At 42.6% G+C, this 20,775-nt stretch overlaps 2 protein-coding genes across 2 annotated transcripts; one reads left to right on the forward strand and one right to left on the reverse strand.

The window, feature by feature from the left end:
- The first annotated feature begins 590 nt into the window (after window positions 1-590).
- xpot (exportin, tRNA (nuclear export receptor for tRNAs)) lies at window positions 591-14,550 on the forward strand. Its single transcript, XM_061029325.1, has 25 exons — window positions 591-730; window positions 2,789-2,942; window positions 3,076-3,158; window positions 3,265-3,321; window positions 3,686-3,755; window positions 4,165-4,383; window positions 4,896-5,080; window positions 5,744-5,912; window positions 6,157-6,393; window positions 6,500-6,538; window positions 6,621-6,683; window positions 6,767-6,891; window positions 7,084-7,228; window positions 7,317-7,436; window positions 7,545-7,639; window positions 8,566-8,635; window positions 8,752-8,990; window positions 9,089-9,374; window positions 10,142-10,331; window positions 10,420-10,536; window positions 10,620-10,735; window positions 10,827-10,874; window positions 10,971-11,042; window positions 11,363-11,419; window positions 11,975-14,550. Exons 2-25 carry the CDS (start codon window positions 2,856-2,858, stop codon window positions 11,999-12,001), a joined length of 2,916 nt encoding a protein of 971 aa, XP_060885308.1. The 5' UTR covers window positions 591-730; window positions 2,789-2,855; the 3' UTR covers window positions 12,002-14,550.
- Window positions 14,551-15,101: 551 nt separating this feature from the next.
- Window positions 15,102-20,575, reverse strand: rtcb (RNA 2',3'-cyclic phosphate and 5'-OH ligase). The gene is made up of 12 exons (XM_061030017.1): window positions 20,317-20,575; window positions 18,431-18,509; window positions 18,272-18,339; window positions 18,084-18,183; window positions 17,541-17,697; window positions 17,272-17,428; window positions 17,004-17,163; window positions 16,753-16,928; window positions 16,483-16,671; window positions 16,292-16,402; window positions 15,642-15,761; window positions 15,102-15,544 (listed from the first exon to the last, which is right to left on the reverse strand). Exons 1-12 carry the CDS (start codon window positions 20,407-20,409, stop codon window positions 15,437-15,439), a joined length of 1,518 nt encoding a protein of 505 aa, XP_060886000.1. The 5' UTR covers window positions 20,410-20,575; the 3' UTR covers window positions 15,102-15,436.
- Window positions 20,576-20,775: the final 200 nt, after the last annotated feature.

A 20,775-nucleotide genomic window follows, 5' to 3' on the forward strand; every position in this document is an offset into this window, starting at 1 on the left:
AACATTTCATAAATTCATCAATGCAGCATATTCAGATGAAAAAATAAAAGTATAACAATAAAACTAACCATAAAACCACAATAGAACATTTTAAAATAACCTTAAAATATGTTGGAGCCTTAAATCAGTGTAAAACTCAAGTAATTCGGATAGTCTTAAGGTATTCCTTTTTTAAACCTTTTCAGAGACTGAAACAAAGATTTTCTAGTTATTTTTAAAAGCTACAATTGAGGGAAAAAAACATTTGTGAAAAGAAAATGTTCCTTAAACTAGGAATGCACTGATGCATCTGTTCAACATCTGTTAGGCTGATCTCGGCTCTGCTGCTGACAGACATTTACACATATGAAATAATGTGGCATGAACCAATGTGAGTAGCAGATGTGTATTTGTTGTGGCAAATCGATCCAATGCTGGGATCTACTCCTAACGAATAATTCAGTGAACAGTTCTTTTATTGGGAGGTTGTAGTCACCTGTTGTAAATGACTCATAAATAAGCTCTAGATATTATTTAATTATTTTTTTTAATTGTTCATTCTCTATTTTATTTTTTAAAAAGACGTAGCTCTTCCGGTTTAGTGACCCGGATGTTAACGGAGTGGACACGCCGCTACTCCGTCTGTCGTGTGTCGGTAACCGACATGCAGCTTCATTTCTGCTGAGTTCTCTTCTCCTCCGTGATGAGTCAACGGGAGAAGAAACGCGTGATGGAATAGGTTTTCTTTAAGGTGAGCTTTCTAGAACATTCTGTTTGTTTTTTTAAAACATCGTGAGAGAGATTTTTATGAGTAACGGCGGAAACGTTTCACGGGATTCAGTGATGTGATTGAGGGAGACGAGCAGGTAACGTCAACGAAACGTGCTTAAAACAACAATAAAAACTGGTTAAATCGGCCGATACTTAATCTCAGATTGTTTATATGTCTGTACATTAAAGCTCCTGGTGATGACTTTGGATTTATTAAGTGTTACGGTGTCAGGATTGAGCTCAGAAGCTAGCCGGTGTTATGGTTAAACTGGTGCTGGATTATCTGGTGACAGTCCGGTAGGCGCGGCCTTTAAAGACTCACCATCAAAACACTACGAGGCTCGCTTCCTGATTCATGATATTAATTAATATCTTTAGTGGTATTAACTTTACTATATGTACATATATATATATATATATATATTATAATATGACGTAGTAGCCGGATGTTTGACGTTATTTTGATTGCCAACCATTTTCTCCCTTTATTGAACTGATGTAAATATGTTTGATTTTTAACTTCTTGTTATTTTTAATGATTATATTCCTGTTTTCTTGAGCTGTTGTAACAAAAAAATGTCCCCCATGGAGGATCAATAAAGTTTTATCTTTATCTTTAGACTGTAAACAGGGGGGGCCTCAAAAGCCGCGCTTTGCGAAGTATCACCAGTTGAACCGTAACACCTGTCCGGGGCTAACGCTAGCTCCAGTTAGCAGCAGTCAGCTATTTTGCGTGTGTGAGTGAAGTTGTTAGCTTGTAGCACCGCAGTGTCAAGTTTTTGAGGAGTGGCCACAACAAACACAACACCGGGGAGCCGTGTCGCTCGTTAACCTCTCATGTGCTCGGTATTTATATGTTTTATTTACAGTGTTGGAGTGAAAACGGGTCATGGTGGCTCAAAGTGTTGACGCTGTGTTGCATCATGTCCGCACAGAGTTCATCCTCCTCTCCATCCTCCCTCTCTGGGTTCAGGTGTTCATTAGCTGTCAGTGTGTATTCGTCACATTTGAGGCATTTAAGGCATCCATGAAAACAAACCTGTGCTGACTCTCACACACACACACACACACACACACACACACACACACACACACACACACACACACACACACACACACACACACACACACAGTCCTGTCTGTTAGTAGGTGGTTATCTCACCTGGGTGCCACATTGTCACGCATACAGGTGTCCTCACTGACGTCACAGGAGGCCAGTAAGTAATCTGTCATGTTATCACCTGTCTGGTTATCAACACACAGACACAGTTGATTTCTTTAAAGACTTTGAGGAGATCATTTGTAGGAACATCTGCTCTGATGTAGTCATGATAATATCTGTCTCTTCTTACTGTCATCTGTTCTGCACATGTTACATTTACAAATGATCCCTGCACTCATGTTCACTTCATTTGTCTACTCGCCGTTATATTGAATAGTTTCTGCTTATATGTCTACACTCATGCACTTTAACTTACGTCAATACTGTCCATTTACTACTCTGTTTTTGCACATTTACATTTAATCTTTCATATTTAATCTTTCATATTTAAGACTAGTAATGTTTAGTTAAATCCTGGTTGTATATATTCACATTCTTAGTTTTTAATATTATATTGTGTTTAGATTTGCTAACATTGTGTTTTTTACTCATATTGTGTGTTTGGACAACCTGCTGCTGTAACGCCACAATTTCCTAGTTTGGGATCAATAAAGTCATTCTATTCTATTCTCTTCTATTCTATTTTAGAGGTTTTAAAGACAACAGGTTCATGAAGACAAAATAAAGTTTCATCATTTTCTGCGTCTCAGGTGTCGGGCTGCTTTGATTGACATATTGAGATCACGATTATTAGACGTGATTACTCATTGATTTTATGAAATCTGCATCACAAACATTTATCAGAACTTAGTCTTGATTGTATTGAAACAGTCATCAGTGTTGTTTGTTTTTACTCTGATCGTATCAGAGTGTATGAAGCTGCTCTCGTAGCGGTGTTGCTCGTGTTTATTTCACGTCATGGTTTGTCGTCCTCAGATGAGATTAATCTGGCCCACAGCAGACGAGAGGAGCGAACAAGTCTTGGAGGAAAGCTAACCCACGAATGGCCTGCCAGTCTGTCGCTGCAGTCATGGACGAGCAGGCCCTGCTGGGGCTCAACCCGAACGCCGACGCCCGCTACAGGCAGCGGGTAACACAAACTGCTTTATTATTATTATTATAACATGTGTTCTCAGACTAGCTGATAGAGACCTTTATGAGGTTTTCTTCTTTAAGCATCATTACACAGAACGTCTCTGGTGTGTGTGTGTGTGTGTCTGCAGGCCATGGCTTACTTTGAGCAGCTGAAGGAGTCTCAGGATGCCTGGGAGGTTTGTGCAGAGGCGCTCGCTAAAGGGATTTATAAGTGAGTTCCGCCCACTGCATGTTTTTATTATTCATCATGTCTAAAGGTTTAACTAACGCAGACTGATCGGATCCTCTGATGGATGATTTTTAATGTTTGTTTTCAGTGACGACCATGTGAAGTTCTTCTGCTTCCAAGTTTTGGAGCATCAGATAAAGTTCAGGTGAGGAAGAGGAGGAGGAGGAGGAGGAGGAAGAGGAGGAGACCCGGCTTCATGATCTTTAAAGATAATACCCTTCATTATTTGAGCGTATCTCACCGTGTGTGTGTGTGTGTGTGTGTGTGTGTGTGTGTGTGTGTGTGTGTGTGTGTGTGTGTGTGTGTGTGTGTGTGTGTGTGTGTGTGTGTGTGTGTGTGTGTGTGTGTGTGTGTGTGTGTGTGTGTGTGTGTGTGTGTGTGTGTGTGTGTGTGTGTGTGTGTGTGTGTGTGTGTGTGTGTGTGTGTGTGTGTGTGTGTGTGTGTGTGTGTGTGTGTGTGTGTGTGTGTGTGTGTGTGTGTGTGTGTGTGTGTGTGTGTGTGTGTTGCAGGCACGCCGGCCTGAGTGGACTTCAGCAGCAGCTCATCAGAGAGACGCTGATGAAGTGGCTCCAGTGTCAGGTGATTATATTTCAGGCGTCATATATTTAGGCCGCACTCACACGAGGAAATCTGTACCGTGCCCGAGCACGTTTGACCAGTGTGAGCGCTCTGATCCGTACACTTCCTTGCCCCGATTACACACCCTCAGTTTACATGTTGAAATACTGATGGATGTCACAATACCAGAATTTCACTCTCTGTAACTTCAAGTAGGCATGAACTCAGTTTTGCTTGATCAGAACACACGAGCACATTTGACACTTGAAGTGAATTTAGCAGCTGATTACTTTCTGTTTTTATTTCATAGTTTCAGTCATTAAACACGTCCGGCTCTGTCTTTTTATTATAAAAGATTAAACAGTAATAAGTGACTCAGACTTATTGTTTAGTGACCTCAGCGTGACCTTCTTTCTCTCCTGGTCTGCAGCTGATGAACGCTCACCCCGAGAAGCCGTTCATCAGGAACAAGGCGGCTCAGGTGTTCGCCCTCACCTTCGTCATGGAGTATCTGACTCTGTGGCCCAAGTTCTTCTTCGACGTGCTGTCTCTGGTGGGTCTGAACCCGCACGGCGTTGACATCTACCTGAGGACGCTGATGGCCATCGACGCCGAGGTGGTGGACCGAGACATCCTGCACCCGCCTGAGGTCAGACACGCCCCCCTCCTAGTCCTTGTCTCGTCCTCTTCCTGCTCGTGTTCCACCTTCATCGACTCCTCCTCCTTATCTGTGGCTTTTTCCTCCTTTTCCTTATCCTTCTTCTCCTCCTGCTCCTTCCTCCTTACTTCTTTTTAAAAATATTTATCAAGTCAAGTCAAATTTATTTATAAAGCATATTTAAAAACAGCAGCATCTGACCAAAGTGCTGTACAAGAAGAAACAGTTTACAGGGGATTTCAACATATACAAAAAACACAAAATAAAATACGATAGAATAAACAGGAGGGATAATGAAAGCAATAACTGGAATCTGGAAGAACCTTCTGTTCAGGACCAGAGGACTCAAATGCTAAAATATAAAAGTAAGTCTTTAGAAGGGACTTAAAAGAGTCAGTAGAGGATGCAGACCTGATGGGAAGAGGGAGGCTGTTCCATAGTTTTTGGGGCTTTAACTGAAAAAGCTGAATTTATATCATCTTGATTATTCCCCCCCTCCTCAGGCGACTCGTAGAAACACTCTGATCAAAGACGGGATGCGGGAGCAGTGCATCCCTCACCTGGTGGAGTCGTGGTTTCAGATCCTGCAGACGTACCAGCAGTCCCACCCGGAGCTCACCTGTCAGTGTCTGGAGGTGGTGGGAGCCTACGTCAGCTGGATCGACCTCAACCTCATCGCCAACGACCGGTCAGTCACCGACACCTCCCCACCAAGATTCATTCATTCAGTTACAGCTCGAAGTCGAGTGGAGGAAGTGTCATAAAAACAATCTGAGTCACATTCCTGCTGTGAAAATTAAAATCATCTGCTGCACGTGTTGTGAACAAGTTGTCATGGTGTTAGGGCTGGACCAAAACTCATATCTTGATATTGATTAGCTGAATGGCGATACTCGATATATATGGATATGTATTTTATTAACAGTGAAAACACATGGAAAATAAACTACCTGTTTGTAAATTTAAAAAGTAATATTATAAAATAACAATGTTCCTTAAATACAATAAAAGAGAGAGAGAGGAGGAGCAGGGTTAAGAGGGACAGACAGTCAGTCATCATCAGTGAGATGAGAAAAAGTGACCTGGCACCTCTGTGACATTATTTTAATGCAACATAAACTATATCCATATTAACGATATCGTCTTACCCTATATCTTGTTTGAAAATATATCGATATATCTTAAAAACTCGATATATCGCCCAGCCCTACTCTCTGTGCAGAAATCAGAGTTTGTGAATAATCGAGTCGTCGGTGATGATTTCAGCAGCAGCGAGTAACCACCGCTCTTTCAGGACACTCGTTCTCCTTTGTTCCTCTTCACACTGAAGTTTGGTTTCTGCTGTTTTCAGGTTTGTGAACCTGCTGCTGAGTCAGATGTCTGTGGAGGAGCTCCGTGAGGAGGCGTGTGACTGCCTCTTTGAAATCGTGAACAAAGGGATGGACCCGGTGGATAAAACCAAGCTGGTGGAGTCTCTGTGTCGGGTTCTGCAGTCTGCAGGATTCTTCAACGTGGAACAGGTTTGATCCACCGTCACAGCTTACATTTAAATCTCTTTATCTGTTAAAGGAGCAGTATGTAACCCTGACCCCTAGTGGTTAAAATAGGTACTGCAGTCTAAATTAGAAAACATTGTAGAGAGCTGTCTCCCCCCCTCCTCCCCCTCCTCCTCTAGAGTCCTTCCTGCCTCTCTCTTCACTTCCTGTGTGAGGTCAGAATGTTTTATGACCCTCCTCTCTCCCCCCCCCCCCCCCCCCCGGTCAGGAGGAGGACGTGGACTTCCTGGCGAAGTTTTCCCGCCTGGTGAACGGGATGGGTCAGAGTCTGGTGCTGAGCTGGACCAAGCTGTCCAAGACGGGGAACGTGAAGGAGACGGCGGAGACGCTGCAGGCCGTGGAGGCCAAAGTGCCGCTGATGCTGCAGCTGCTGGTGCACGAGGACGACGACATCTCGGCCAACATCGTCAGCTTCTGTTACGAGTACCTGCACGTCCTCAAACAGGTGAGGGGAGGGCGCCGCTCAGCTGGACCAATCAGACACCAGCAGCACAAACAAACAGATAGAGGTTGTTTAAATTTCAAAATAAAACTTTGTTTCCTGTTTGTAGCTCCCTCAGCTGACGGATCAGCAGAAAACCAGCATCGAGGTGAGTCTCTGATTCTAAACAACGCCGTCTAAACATCCCATAATATATCTGAGCTTTTTAACACGCCGTCCTTTCTCTGCAGGCGATCATGCTCGCCGTCATGAAGAAGCTGACGTACGACGACGAGTACAACTTTGAAAACGAGGTGAGTTTCTTCATCTCGTCTGATTTATAAAACGCTCTCTGAGTGATTTTTTAAATAACTGAATGTTGTCGTCGCGTCGTCAGGGCGAAGACGAGGCGATGTTTGTGGAGTACAGGAAGCAGCTGAAGATGCTGCTGGATCGTCTGGCGCAGGTTTCCCCCGAGCTGCTGCTGGAGGCCGTGCGGCGAGTCTTCAACAACAGCATGCAGTGAGACAGATTTATTTTTTTTGCAGATTGCATTTTGGATAAATCAGTAGAAACTCCTCGTGTAGCCGGCGGTTTAGAGAAGCGGCCATTTCGTTTCAGTTTGTTGCCGGAGGATGTGGTCAGCCTGTTCTCCCTCACACACTCTGATCCTGCGTCTGATTGTTTGTTTGTTTGTTTGTTTGTTTGTTTCAGGAGCTGGCAGACGGCTCCGTTCATGGAGGTGGAGGTCGCCATCAGGCTGCTCTACATGCTCGGCGAGGCTCTGCCGGCGTCGCACGGCGCTCATTTCTCCGGAGACACGGCGAAGACGAGCGCGCTGCAGGACATGATGAGGACGGTCAGTCACCGCTCTTATGAGATGTTTGTTTTTTTATTATTTGCCTCACTGTTGAATCGACCTCTGATAAACGCCATGTTCCCCTCAGCTGGTGGCGTGCGGCGTCAGCGGGTATCAGCACAGCTCGGTGTCTCTGGAGTTTTTCGAGACGGTCGTCCGATACGATAAGTTCTTCCTGGTGGAGCCGCAGCACATCCCCAACGTCCTGGTGAGGAAACCCAACCTGCTCACATCTTTACTCTTCAGTCAAACTTTAACCACGCTTGTGTGTGTGAGCGTCCATGTTTAAACCAGAAGGCGTTGTGTTCACTGTCAGATGGCGTTTCTGGACCACAGAGGACTGAGACACAACAGCCCGAAGGTCCGCAGCAGAGTGGCCTACCTGTTCTCCAGATTCGTCAAAACTCTGCAGTGAGTCCAGTTTTCATTTCCTGTTTTTAAATCCACATCATGAACCTTTGACAGAATCCGGTTCAGGGCTTTTATTTTGGTAGGATCACCGACGCCGACGTAGATACTTTCAGGTTTTTCAGAGCCGATACCGATGATAAGTTGATGAGACCTCCTCCTGCTGCTGCTCTCAGAGGGGGAGACCGCCTGCAGCCGAGCCAAAGAAGCGCACTTTGTTATAATGATTTTATTGGTGGTAAAACTTAAAGGGATACTTCAGCCATCTGCATTAATCTTTGTTTCATTAGAAACCTGGTAGTGTTTTTGAGTGGTCGTGCATCCCGCCCTCATTTTCCCCTGAGATGAGAAATCTTTGTTTTTCTGAATCTGTAAAGGAGCTTCCAGTGACGCTAAATGATGATTTTTGCGTCACTGGAAGCTGTTGTGGTTAGCGGGGTGAAACTACAACGCTAGTTCCTCATATTTTCGACCACTGAAGCTACAGACCAATCACAGATCAGTGGGCGGGAACTCACTCCCAGAATCCAAACTTAACGTCCGTCATATTGAAACTGTAACGATGGAATTTCCCTCTGGGATTAATAAAGTATTTCTGATTCTGAAATAGAGGACCTTAGTGGGAGTGGCCTGCGGTGCTGTGCATTCTGGGATTTGGTGTCTTTCATCCACATGAGCCAAAAAAACACTTTCTGTCTTTTCTCACCAACTTCAAAATGTGTTTCACATTTCTACATATATGACCCGATGTCAGTACAGATTCATGTTTCTTGGTGAAGTATCCCTTTAAGTGACTCAGGAGTCTAGAAAACGAGATTTCTTGAAGAACTTTCACACTTGTAGAAAAACTTTATGAAGGCAAATCTCCGTCTGCTACTTCTCAAACTACTTTGAAACTGTGTTGACCGTGACGTCTCTTTGTGTGGCAGTAAACACATGAACGCCTTCATCGAGGACATCCTGACCCGGATCCAGGACCTGCTGGAGCTCGCTCCTCCGGTCAGTACTCGTCTTGTTTTCTAAATCAAGCCTCCGAGTAAAACACTTTTTAAAAAAATCTTTTATCAGGTTTTAAATATCAGTTTCTAAAAGTCGTTTCATCGTCTTCTGAACAGGAGAACGGTTTCCCGGCGATGCTGACCAGCGACGACCAGCTGTTCATGTTCGAGACGGCGGGCGTGCTGATCGTGAACGGGGAGAGTCCCGTGGAGAGGAAACAGGCGCTGATGAGGAGTCTGCTGCTTCCTCTCATGGACGCCTTCCGCCTGCTGCTCGCCAAAATGCAGCAGGAGACGGAGGAGGAGAGGCAGACGGTGCTCGGTGACTGTCTGAGCCACGCCATCGGATTCGCCAGGTCTGGATGGGTTTTTTATTTTGGGGGTTGTCTCGATACCACCGCCATTGAATAAAAAAACAGAAAGTGAATCTTCTCCTCGTCTTCCTCTCTTCCAGTCGCACCAGCAAGGCGTTCAGCAACAAGCAGACGGTGAAGCAGTGCGGCTGCACCGAGGTCTACAGGGACTGCCTGCAGACCTTCCTGCCCGCGCTGAGCTGTCCCGTCCAACGGGGGGTGCTGCGGAGCTCGGTGCGCTCCTTCCTGCACAGGATGATCATCTGCATGGAGGAGGAGGTGCTGCCCTTCATCCCCGCCGCCTCCGAGCACATGCTAAAGGACTGCGAGGCCAAAGACCTGCAGGAGTTCATCCCGCTCATCAGCCAGATCACCGCCAAGTTCAAGGTGCGCTGGGAAAAAATCCAACTTCCTGTTTCTCTGAGATTACAGCCAAACTTTCTCTTTAACCCTCAAGCGTCACTATGGACAAAAACTATCAAATATTGAGTAATTATCAGGAATTTAACCCTTTAAAAGCCAGTTTGATTACATGATTCTGGCATTTAAAGGGTTAAATTCCTGATAATTACTCAATATTTGATAGTTTTGAGCAGGGCTGAAGTTGTTTAAGAGATTTATGCAAAAAAACAAAAAGTAGAAAAAAATATCAATCTGTTCTATTTTTATATCAGTTTTTGTAAATTGGACATTTTCGCCCTCCAATGTCCAAACAGGGAACTACATTTTAAATCTGATGCTACACAAAAACTAACAGTGCATCAAAGTCAGTATTTTGGATAATCTTTGACATATCCAAGACTGATTTAAAAAAAATCCCCCAACCACCAAATATTTGTTTTATGGAAAATAACAAATTTTGTGTTTTTTTTTCTCATAAATAACAACAGTGACATCAAGTAATCAAACTGGCTTTTAAAGGGTTAAATTCCTAAAAATGATTGAATGTTTGGTATTTTTGAGCAGGCCTGAAGTTGTTTAAGAGATTTATGCAGAAAAAAGGAGAAAAAAATATCAATCTGTTCTATTTTTATATCAGTTTTTTGTAAGTGGACATTTTTGTCCTCGGTAAATTAATCTGATGCCTGAGGGTTCAGATTCCTCGTGTTGTATTTCAGCCGGTTAACTTTCTTCTCCTCCCGTTGTCATGGCAGCGGCAGGTGTCCCCCTTCCTGCAGCAGGTCTTCATGCCGCTCGTCCTCGCCATCTTCGAGGTGCTGGGCCGGCCGGCGGAGGAGAACGACCAGGCGGCGGCTCTGGAGAAACAGATGCTGAGGAGGAGCTACTTCACCTTCATCCAGACGATCACAGGGAGCGGGATGAACGAGGTCATGGCCAATCAGGGTGAGTCTCTCACAGGGGTCGACACGGACGCCGCAGTTAACCGGTTTTTACGTCGTGGTGTGAACGCCGGGTTTCTGTCGTTTTTCAGGAGCTGAGAACATCGAGCGAGTCGTCTTCACTATCATCCAGGGAGCCGTGGACTTCCCCGACCCCGTCGCTCAGAAAACCTGCTTCATCGTCCTCTCCAAGCTGGTGGAGCTGTGGGGTGAGAGAGGCGTCCAGAACAACACAAACAGCTGTTCTTTTCTTCTTCTGTGCTTCTTAAAAACCTTGTCTTTGATCCGTCAGGAGGAAAAGACGGCATGGTGGGTTTCCCCGACTTCATCTACAAACACATTGTGCCCGCGTGTTTCCTCGCTCCTCTCAAACCGACGTTCGACCTCTCAGACGCTCAGACCGTCCTGGTACGTTTCTCTAACAAACTCCAGCCAGAAAACAAACGATCTCAAAGACTCATCATCGACTTTAACGTCTTCTTCTTCTTCTGTCTTTCAGACGCTGTCGGAGTGCGCCGTCACTCTGAAGATGATTCATCTCAAACGGGTAAAAACTTCATGAAAGTAAAAAAAAAAAAAAGAGATATTCTTCTTCCTGTTTGAAACACGGAGGAGTTTTAATAAACGCTTGTTTCTCTGTCAGGGGCCGGAGTTCATTCAGTTCCTGCAGCACGAATATCTACCTTCACTCCAGGTGTCTCCTGAAATCTCACAGGTGAGACGCTCTTCAAACTTCTGATTTCATGATTTAGTTTTGGAGATGAGGATGAGTCGCTGTGCAGGTCACATCTGGAATATAAGTGGCTGTGTGTTTAGCGCGGTCTCTTAGAGAGAAAACCAGTTTGAAGAGTCGTCTTGTGTGATGTTTTCGTCCACGATGTGCAGACCCAAAACTCGCCCGTCTCTCCGCCCACCTCCGCTGGTCACTCGTTAACTTCAGTGTCTGAGAACATGTTAATGGAGAAACTGATTTTTTTTTTTTATAACTGAGTTGCATGAATTTAAGTTTGTCATGTTTTGATTCTGATGTTTCAGGAGCTTTGTCAAGTTGTTCAGCAGCCGGATATCAAAGTCCTGAAAAACTACATAAAGGTAAGATTCACCTTCAAGTCCTTTAATGACGTCATGATGTCATGATGTCATGATGTCATGATGTCATGACGTCATGATGTCATGACGTCATGACGTCATGATGTCATGACGTCATGATGTCAGAGTTTCAGACTTTGACTTCATTCTAGTAAAAATCAGACTTTATAACACTTAGTCCAGATCAAGCAATCTGATTGGAGAGGCCTTCTCTGAGTGACGATAACATCACTGTGCCTTTTCACATCATGTATCCCTCCGCCTCCTCAGCAGGAGGAGCTCTGAATACTTGTAATGAATATTTTTACAGCTGACAAGTTTTTCTGTATTCATCATGTCAAACGTCAGACTCTGATGTCGCTGCGTTCATGATCACATTCAACTAAAGGTTCACACTACAGAGGAGCTGCTCTGCGGTATCCATGGACACCAGCGGGAGAATAGAATGTTCGGGTTGCTTAGCAACAGTCCAGTGTCAGTTAAACTGTGGAACTAGTTAAAAAATAATCTGTAGCCACTTTACGGCCTTCTTTCATCCTTCTCTTCTTCTTCTTCCAGGCGTTCTTCCAGCGAGCGAAGCTGTAGGAAATAAAAAACTGGAAGTTCTCTTTGGACTGAAAAGACTCTTCACAGGAAGTGGTCGAGCTCTCGCCACTTTCTACAACAACAACAACAACATAAAAGGAACTTAGCATAGGAGCTGCTTTTGCACTTAAGAAGCGAACGCATCACGAAGCCCGCCGCTCTGTCCGAGCGGGGGCGTGGCCGGACGAGTGGTCGAGCCGTCCACGAGGCCTCGGGACGAGAAGGCACTCAGAAATGTGGAGAACTTTGTGACGAAGTGAAACCCGATCTGAGGGAGAGGAAGACGACCCGTCTGGTAAATATCCTCGAGCCATCTGAACCCGACGAGTGCTTCCTTCTCGTCTTTAGAAACCACATTTCAAAAACACGCTAGTTTGAGGTTGTTTTTCTTTTTCTGACGTTGCTGCTGCCACGAAATGGACAAAAAAAGGGCTGAATTGTTTTTCTGTCATTAAAAATGTGGCGTGGATTTATTTTTTTACGTGCTGATTTGACGGAGGGATGGTTTGAAGTTTTGCAGTGCTCGCCGCTCGGGTTCTTCCAAACCGCCACCAACTTTTAATTTCCTGAATTCCCCGTTTAAAAAGCAGATAAATCTGAAACGTCACCTGATGGGAAGTTGATACTCGAGCTTTTGGTGACATCAGCCCGTCACGCTAAATTTAAAGGTGCGACGACAGAGGAATATTTTTTGTCTCCTGGAAATCGGACGATTATTTAGTCGCTGTTTTAGTTTTTTGAAGGAGAAGAATGAAAAGAAAGGGAGGAACGAAGTGTAAATAAGAGAATAAGATGTTAAAAGTGTAAATAAAGTTCCTAGGTTTAGTTTTTTTTAAATCTTCATTCCCATCTGGAAACTCGTACGGAAGCTCGCTGATGCCAGAAAGTGAAAAAAAGTGTTGAAAATTTTAAATTGGAACAAATTATTTGTTTATTGTCTTGACTTAAAAAAAGTCTTGCTATGAAAACGTAAAAGTTTGGATGCCGCGTAAAATAAAATCTAGTTTGAAACGTTCAGTTGAAAAAGTTAAAATGATTTCATGTTTGACCTGATGAACTTTTTTTTGTAAACATGCACTTATTGATGCCTCCCATTTTATTTTCTTCTCGCTCTGCATCCAAACTTTTTTACGATTTTGGTTAATGTGTCAAATTTTGATTTAATTTCTTAATCATGAATTCAAATAAAAGTTTCTTGTAGTTCGGAATTATGAATGACCTTTTTTTATTTTTCACTTTTAAATTTCAAATTTGAAATTGTGAATTTTGACACTTAAAAAAATTAGATCCATAATTTGACCCTTAAAGAGGTGCAATTATAATTTTGATGCATTTCAAATCTAAATTTAGAATTTGACCAAATTTTCAATTGGAAAATTCGACCTCTTTAAAATTCTTGAGATGTGAATTTAGTTGAATCTTAAAAACTGGGAAAAAAAAGTTTAAAACTCTGAGATTTCTCACGCTGTAAATCTCAGAACTCAAGTGTTAGGTATCGATTCATAACTTTTTTTTTTTATATAGGTTTTTCATTTTTAACACTTTTCTTTTCTGGACCTAACAAGCTTCCGTAGATTATCGTTAACTCATGATAGGAATCGCTTCTGAACACGTCGAGTAAAAAAAAAAAAAAAAACATGAATTATCGTACGGAAGCAGCTCGGTGAGTTTTTATATCGAAGCATTCGTGACAATTCAGGCAATGGACGTGTTGATTATGCAACGCGTCACCGCGAGCAATACTGTGAACGAACCAATCAGAGCGAGGCGACGAGATGGAACTGTACAAACTGTATCTGATATTAAAACACACATATCCTTTTTTAACCACTCTGCACGGACGATGTGACCTCGCTCACTTTGATCTGACTCATCAGAAATCATCCCCAAATCCTCCGCTTGAATGTTCAGCGCTTTATTTTACGTTTCTTTAAAAGCCTCCAGAAAAAGTTCCTGAGCGCGTTGAATTAAATTTGGTCAAACGGGGCCGATAAATAATCATATTGAAGGAGGACTTTCGGTTATTTTATATTTTTCTAATTGTGAACGAAGAAGGCAAAAACCAAAAATGTGCCCGACGATTAAATTCATTTCACATGTAAAAAATTAGAAGTTATTGGGCTTTTATTTTGAAATGCTGTACGGTCTTAAGCTGAGAGTACTTCCCCTGCTGTCTGAACGCGTTAACGCAGCCTGAGACGTCGTGATAAATAAGAAAACAGAAGTATAAAGTGTATGAATGCATGTTCACTCGGCACGCTACTCCACCCGTCTGTTTTTAACCTTAAAGCGGCGCCTCGTCCAGCGTACCCTCGTAGTATTCCTCAGCTGCCTCTCCTCCTCACTACAGCAGCTTCTAAAGGATTCTCCTTCAGCTCTCTGCCTGGTTTTGATTTCCTGACTCGACGTCTCCCTCATGTCTCACTAAATCAAATTTGCCAAATGAATAAATTTGTCGATTGCTGGTGAAATGTGTTGATTTATTTTATTTCTTTTTGATAGGAGATGAAACTGTTAGAACCAATAAAAAGTGTTTACTAATCATCAGACATCACACGGCCTCTGTCATTGGTTTGTTTCCTCTCACACTGAATTATATTACAGCCACGTTAAAGGAAATATTTTCTACAGATTAAAGTCCTAAATCGATTTAAATCCATCTGGTTGAAAAGTTTATTCTGAAAGGAGAAGCCACAAAGTGAGACGACTTCCTCCAGGTCAGTGTGCTCCTCTCCGGGAAAAGCTCCAGTTACTTTCAGTATCTCTGTCTGACGGTTCATGCTAATGTTAGCACTCTTTAGTTAGCTCGTAGCTTCACATTGTTGTGTTAGCATGCTAATGTTAGCGCTCTTTAGTTAGCTCGTAGCTTCACATTTCATGTAAATTGACACAGAATGAGCGTGATCTAAAAACTCTTACTAACATCCAAATAATCAGTGAGTATATTCTTCTTCTTCTCTCTAGTTCTTGACTAAAACAGCTTTTATACACAAGGGGAGGAGCCGGCCGTCCCGTCCATGTAAACACGGCTCTGACAACAACACAGCCAGCGGGACTCGAGCTTCTCCCTCATTGTAGACAGTCATGACTCAGAGACACATTTACACAGGACAGACTTTATGATTTATTTATGTCGATCATTCTTCCTTTGAAGTGTTCTGTAACGGAGTTCATGCCGTGATCACTTTTATTTGGATCACAGAAAAAACAAACAAAAAGAAATCTCTTTTTTTCAAAGCATTCAAACAAAAATGTTCCATTAGATTTTCTCTCTCTGATTAATTTAGCAAACTGAAATTCTCCCACCAGGCACAAAAAAAAGAAAAAGTGAAGCTCCTCTTCTTCTCGAAGATTTCTGTCCGTGACTTTCTCGTGTTTTGAACACCGAGGCGTCTTTGTTTACTTTAAAGTCTTTGAACACAGCATCGTGCAGCCTCATCCTTTGATCACAGCGATGGGTCTCAGTTTGATCGCCTTCTTACTGATCCCAGCGTCGTGACACGTGTTGACCACGTCAGTCACGTTCTTGTACGACTCGGGAGCCTGAAAGGAGGAAAAAGAAAAAAACAACACTTCATCGTCTGCGTACAGAGATTTTTTGTGTTTGTACTGAAAGTTAAAATAAATAAACTTCTCTCACCTCCTCCATGACCAGTTTGGGTGAAGCGACTCGGATGGCGATCCCCTGATCAGCCAGTTTGTCCAGGACGTCCTGGAAGTCCAGGTTTCTGCGAGACTTAGCTCGAGACAGAGCGCGACCCTGAAACACAAAACAGGAAGTAATTAGAATTTGTCATGTTTGAGTTTCTCTTTAAAGTCTTTATTTGTGATTTTTTCACACTTAAATATATAAATCAAGTATCTCCTCTGAAAATAACTGTGAGTCATGACTGTCTACAATGGGTGTAACACCCGAGTCCCACTGTCTGTGATGTTTTCAGAGTTTTCAGAGTCCTATCTTCACTTTGTTTACATCGCCCGGACGGCCGGCTGACTCCTCCCCTCGTGTATAAAAGTTGTTTAATTGAGGGACTAGAGAAAAGAAGAATAACATACTGTACTCACTGCTTAACTGTGTTTCTAGATCACGCTCATTTCAGGTAAATTTACATGCAGTGTGAAGATACGAGCAGAATAAAGATCGCTAGCATTAGCATGCTAACACAACAATGCAGCGCGAGTTGTTTTGGTTTCATGCTGGTGCTCAAGGGCGACATCTGCTGGATCAAAAAATCACATATAAAGCCTTTAAATCTGGGAGCTGGTCAGAAATCTGCTGAACTCTCGTACCGCTCCGTGACAGGTGGTGCCGAACGTCTCCGTCATGCCTTGTTCCGTCCCCGTGAGGACGTAGCTGCAGGTCCCCATCGTCCCCCCGATCAGAACTGGCTGACCCGTCAGCTGGAAGACAACAAAACATCAGGAGGTCATAAACCCGTTTTTAAAATCGTTTACTTCCCTCCCTGCGAGCGGCTCCGTACCTGGTAGTCGACGGGGATGAGCGGGTGGTGCGGCGGGAACGCCCGGGTGGAGCCTTTGCGGTGGATCAGCAGCGTCTTCTGCTTCCCGTCCACCATGTGCTCCTCCACTTTGGCGATGTTGTGAGAGACGTCGTAGATGACGTGCATGTCCAGGTCGTCTGGCGTCGTGTTGAACACTTTGGAGAACGCCTGAAACGTTTAAGAAGTTCATCAGAGCCGAACGGGAAGAAAGTGTTTGGAATTGTAAAAGTGCAGAAAAAACGAGCGTACCTGTCGGGTGAGGAAGGTCATGGACGAGCGGTTGACCCAGGCGTAGTTTCCCGCCGCCGCCATCCCCTTCAGGTAGTCCTGTCCCTCCGCGGACGTGATGCGAGCGCACGCCAGCTGACGGTCGTTCACTGTGATCTTGTCCCTCTTCATCGCCTTCTCCATGGCGACCAGAGCGTCTGTCAACAACATTTAAAGGTCAACAAGGTCAAAGAGAGTTTCTCGTTCTCCGGGTGTGCCGAGGCGTCTCGTACCTGTAGCCACCTGGTGCCCGAGTCCTCTGCTGCCACTGTGGATCATCACGCACACCTGTCCTTTGTGGTCGATGCCCATCTTCTTGGCGGCGTAGTCGTTATAGATCTCGTCGACCACCTGGATCTCAGCGTAGTGATTTCCTGCTCCCAGAGTCCCGAGCTGCAACAGAGAGACGCTTAGTGTTAAGATGAACATTACGTCTCCATGGTAACCAGACAACGACACAGCTGCTGACAGGAGGCGGAGCCCCAGAGCATGATGGGATACCTGTGGCAGGCCTCTCTTCTTGGCCTTGGAGGAGACCTTGTTGGGGTCGGCCTGCAGCATCCTGCCGTACTCCTCGCAGTGCTCCTTATCCTCGGCCCAGGCGTACCCCTCCCTCAGAGACCAGTCCACCCCCATCTCCAGAGCCTCCTCCAGGTCCCTACACACACACACACACAGAGACACACACACACACACACACACACACACCTCAGCAGGTGAGCAGGGATTGTGTGGCGGTTTGGACTGCTGCAGGCTCCGTCCTTACTTACTTGGCCCCCATGGGGATGACCCCCTTGGACCCGACCCCCACCGGGATGTGGTCGAACAGAGACTGAGCGAGCTGCTCCTTCACCGGCTGCACGTCGCCCTCGTCCAGGTTCGTCCTCAGCAGCCGCACGCCGCAGTTTATGTCGAAGCCGACACCACCTGCACAGACAACGACGAGATACTGGAGAGTCGAGCCAGAGACACGTAACCATGGCAACAAGAACTTAAGTCCTTAACACCCAGTATTGGTTCATATCGTGTTTTTAATAAAACAAAAGAACAAAACTAAATATTTATGATAAATAAAATCTTATTTCATTGTGGTAACAAAGCTAGTACTAACTATAGATGTTCAAGCTCAGTTATGAACAGTTCTGACACCATTATTTTGGATCATTGAAAACTTTTAGACCAACATGGATAAAAAGAAAAACAAAGATTTTTGATTGAATGCTGCTATCCGATTAAGGATTTGTGTTTCATATAATTCACTTAATACAGAAAAGAAATACGAGCTCTTGTCTCTAACTACACCTGAAACGTACCTGGAGACACGACAGCATCGGGGTCGTTCATGTCGAAGGCCGCCATGTTTCCGATCGCAAACCCGTAACCAGAGTGAACGTCGGGGAGGCCGATGGACCTCTGAGGGAAGATTAACCACAAAGTGATGAAGTGTAAACATAAAGATCAACACGGCGCCGCTTTGAGCACGTTTCATCCTGACACTTACGTGAATGATCCCGGGCAGAGCCGCCACGTTCCCGATCTGCTTCATGGCTGGAAGGAATCCGCCCACACCTGAGGTAACATCAAAATATAAAATCACTTAACAAGACAACACTCGTGATGATGATAGAGATGATGATGTAGAGAGGGAAGAGACGCCGACCTCCTCCTCGACAGGCGTTACGAAGCTCCTCAAACATCAGCTTCTCCAGAGGATCGTTCACGTAGAAGATCCCCTCGACCTGCGACACACAGACTGATGATTGTTCACGTTTCAATACATTCAATCAATTAAACATATGCAACCTTCAAAACACCTCAAACAGTGGAGAAAAGAAAACCAAGCCTGTGACCTTTAACCTCTATTATTGTCTTGTGTCACTTGTGCCTTTGTATTTTATTTGTAATTTGTCTTTCTCTGTGACCTGCCGAGGGACAACAGATGGAAACTAACACTTCTGCTATAATCTGGCATTTTTACAGCTGTTCATCAAATCAAAGTGAACTTTATTTTCAATTTCAAAATATGTCAGACATACAGTGGAATCGAAATTGCGTTTGTCTCCGTCCCACGATGCAATACAACCAAAATAAGGTAAAATAGATCAAATAAAATGAGGTAAAATAAGGTAAAATAGATAAAATAAAATAAGATAAAATAAAATAAGGTAAAATAGATAAAATAAAATGAGGTAAAATAGATAAAATAAAATAAGGTAAAATAGATAAAATAAAATGAGGTAAAATAGATAAAATAAAATAAGATAAAATAAAATAAGGTAAAATAGATAAAATAAAATGAGGTAAAATAGATAAAATAAAATAAGGTAAAATAGATAAAATAAAATAAGATAAAATAAAATGAGGTAAAATAAGATAAAATAAAATAAGGTAAAATAAGATAAGGTAAAATAGATAAAATAAAATAAGGTAAAATAAGATAAGGTAAAATAGATAAAATAAGATAAAATAAAATGAGGTAAAATAAGATAAAATAAAACAAGGTAAAATAAGATAATGTAAAATAGATAAAATAAAATAAGGTAAAATAGATAAAATAAGATAAAATAAAATGAGGTAAAATAAGATAAAATAAGGTAAAATAGATAAAATAAAATAAGATAAAATAAAATTAGGTAAAATAAAATTAGGTAAAATAAATAAAATAAGGTAAAATAGATAAAATAAGATAAGATAAAATAAAATAAGGTAAAATAGATAAAATAAAATAAGGTAAAAAAAGATAAAATAAGATGAGGTAAAATAGATTAAATAAAATAAGATAAATAATATTTACAGTAATAAATTCTAAATTGTGCAAAATGTACAAAACGGTAAATAAAATAAAATTTAAAGAAAAAGTAAACTTGTGCAATGTGCAGTAAACTGAGTGTACTACATTCATTAATATGCACTGTCCCTAACAAATAAATAAATAAAAAAATAAAAATTAGGGGAACAATGATTTTAAAACTGCAATATTATACCTGTTAAAATCAAACGATATTAATACCTGTTTGGCAACAAAAAATAGAAGTCCTAAAAACCAAATATTATGTAGTATCTAAGAGGAATGTTGACAGTTTGGAGTTTTTCTGCAGTTTGTGTTGTTCTCTCCTTCACACCTGTCTTATGAAATAATGTAGTTTTTTAAAGTTTCAGCAGTTTTGATGCTATTTATCATTAAAATAACAGAATGTAGCTGATGGATTCTGGACACGTGGACATGTCAAGTGTTAGTCTGGTTCTTATCCTGATATCAATTAAAAAACAGGTGGATTCACCTTTTACATTTTACACGTAATAAATGCGTAATTGAGCAACGTCATCACGCTTAAACTTTGCTATGTGGCTGACTTTCTGTGATAATTTGTTACTGATTTGTGACTATAATTAGTTGTTAATGGTTATATTTTCAGATGGGGGTTTGTTTAAAGTGTTTATATTTATTCAACAATAAATTATAAATTATTCAACGAACTGAAGTTTACTGCGGCTCTGCGAGCTAACCAGTTAGCCACATTAGCTGGTAGTCAAAGAGAGTCTCACCTGCATGTTGGGAACGAAACCCTTTTTAATCCTCCAGCAGGTTCCGTTGATCTTCTCCAGGTACTGTAGCTCGTCATTATAACTCCGGCTCATGTTTCTGATTCAAAACGGATCAATATGATTCAATATGATTCAATATAACAGCGTTTCAGGCTGCGATTACCCGGCTGTCTGCCAGATTGCATACAGGCAGAGAGGTACGGAAGCCCAAAAGCAGTTTGACAGAAGAACGCGATTGTTAAAAAGGCATGACTCAGTATTTTAAAATTATATAACTTTTTTTTTGTTGTTGCGTATAACAAGAAAAAAAGTCTCGACTTCGAGACGCTTTTACTACAGCTTGTTTTTGTTTTCGTCAGTTCGTGTTTTAACTCAGAAAAACTGCTCGCTTGCCGTAATTGTAGTCAAAATCTTCTTATCAAGTCTAACAGAAACGAAGATGTTTGAGAGGCCTTCAAA

The sequence above is a fragment of the Labrus mixtus genome, chromosome 22, assembly GCF_963584025.1.
Source record: "Labrus mixtus chromosome 22, fLabMix1.1, whole genome shotgun sequence".
Classification (NCBI taxonomy): Eukaryota; Metazoa; Chordata; class Actinopteri; order Labriformes; family Labridae; genus Labrus; species Labrus mixtus.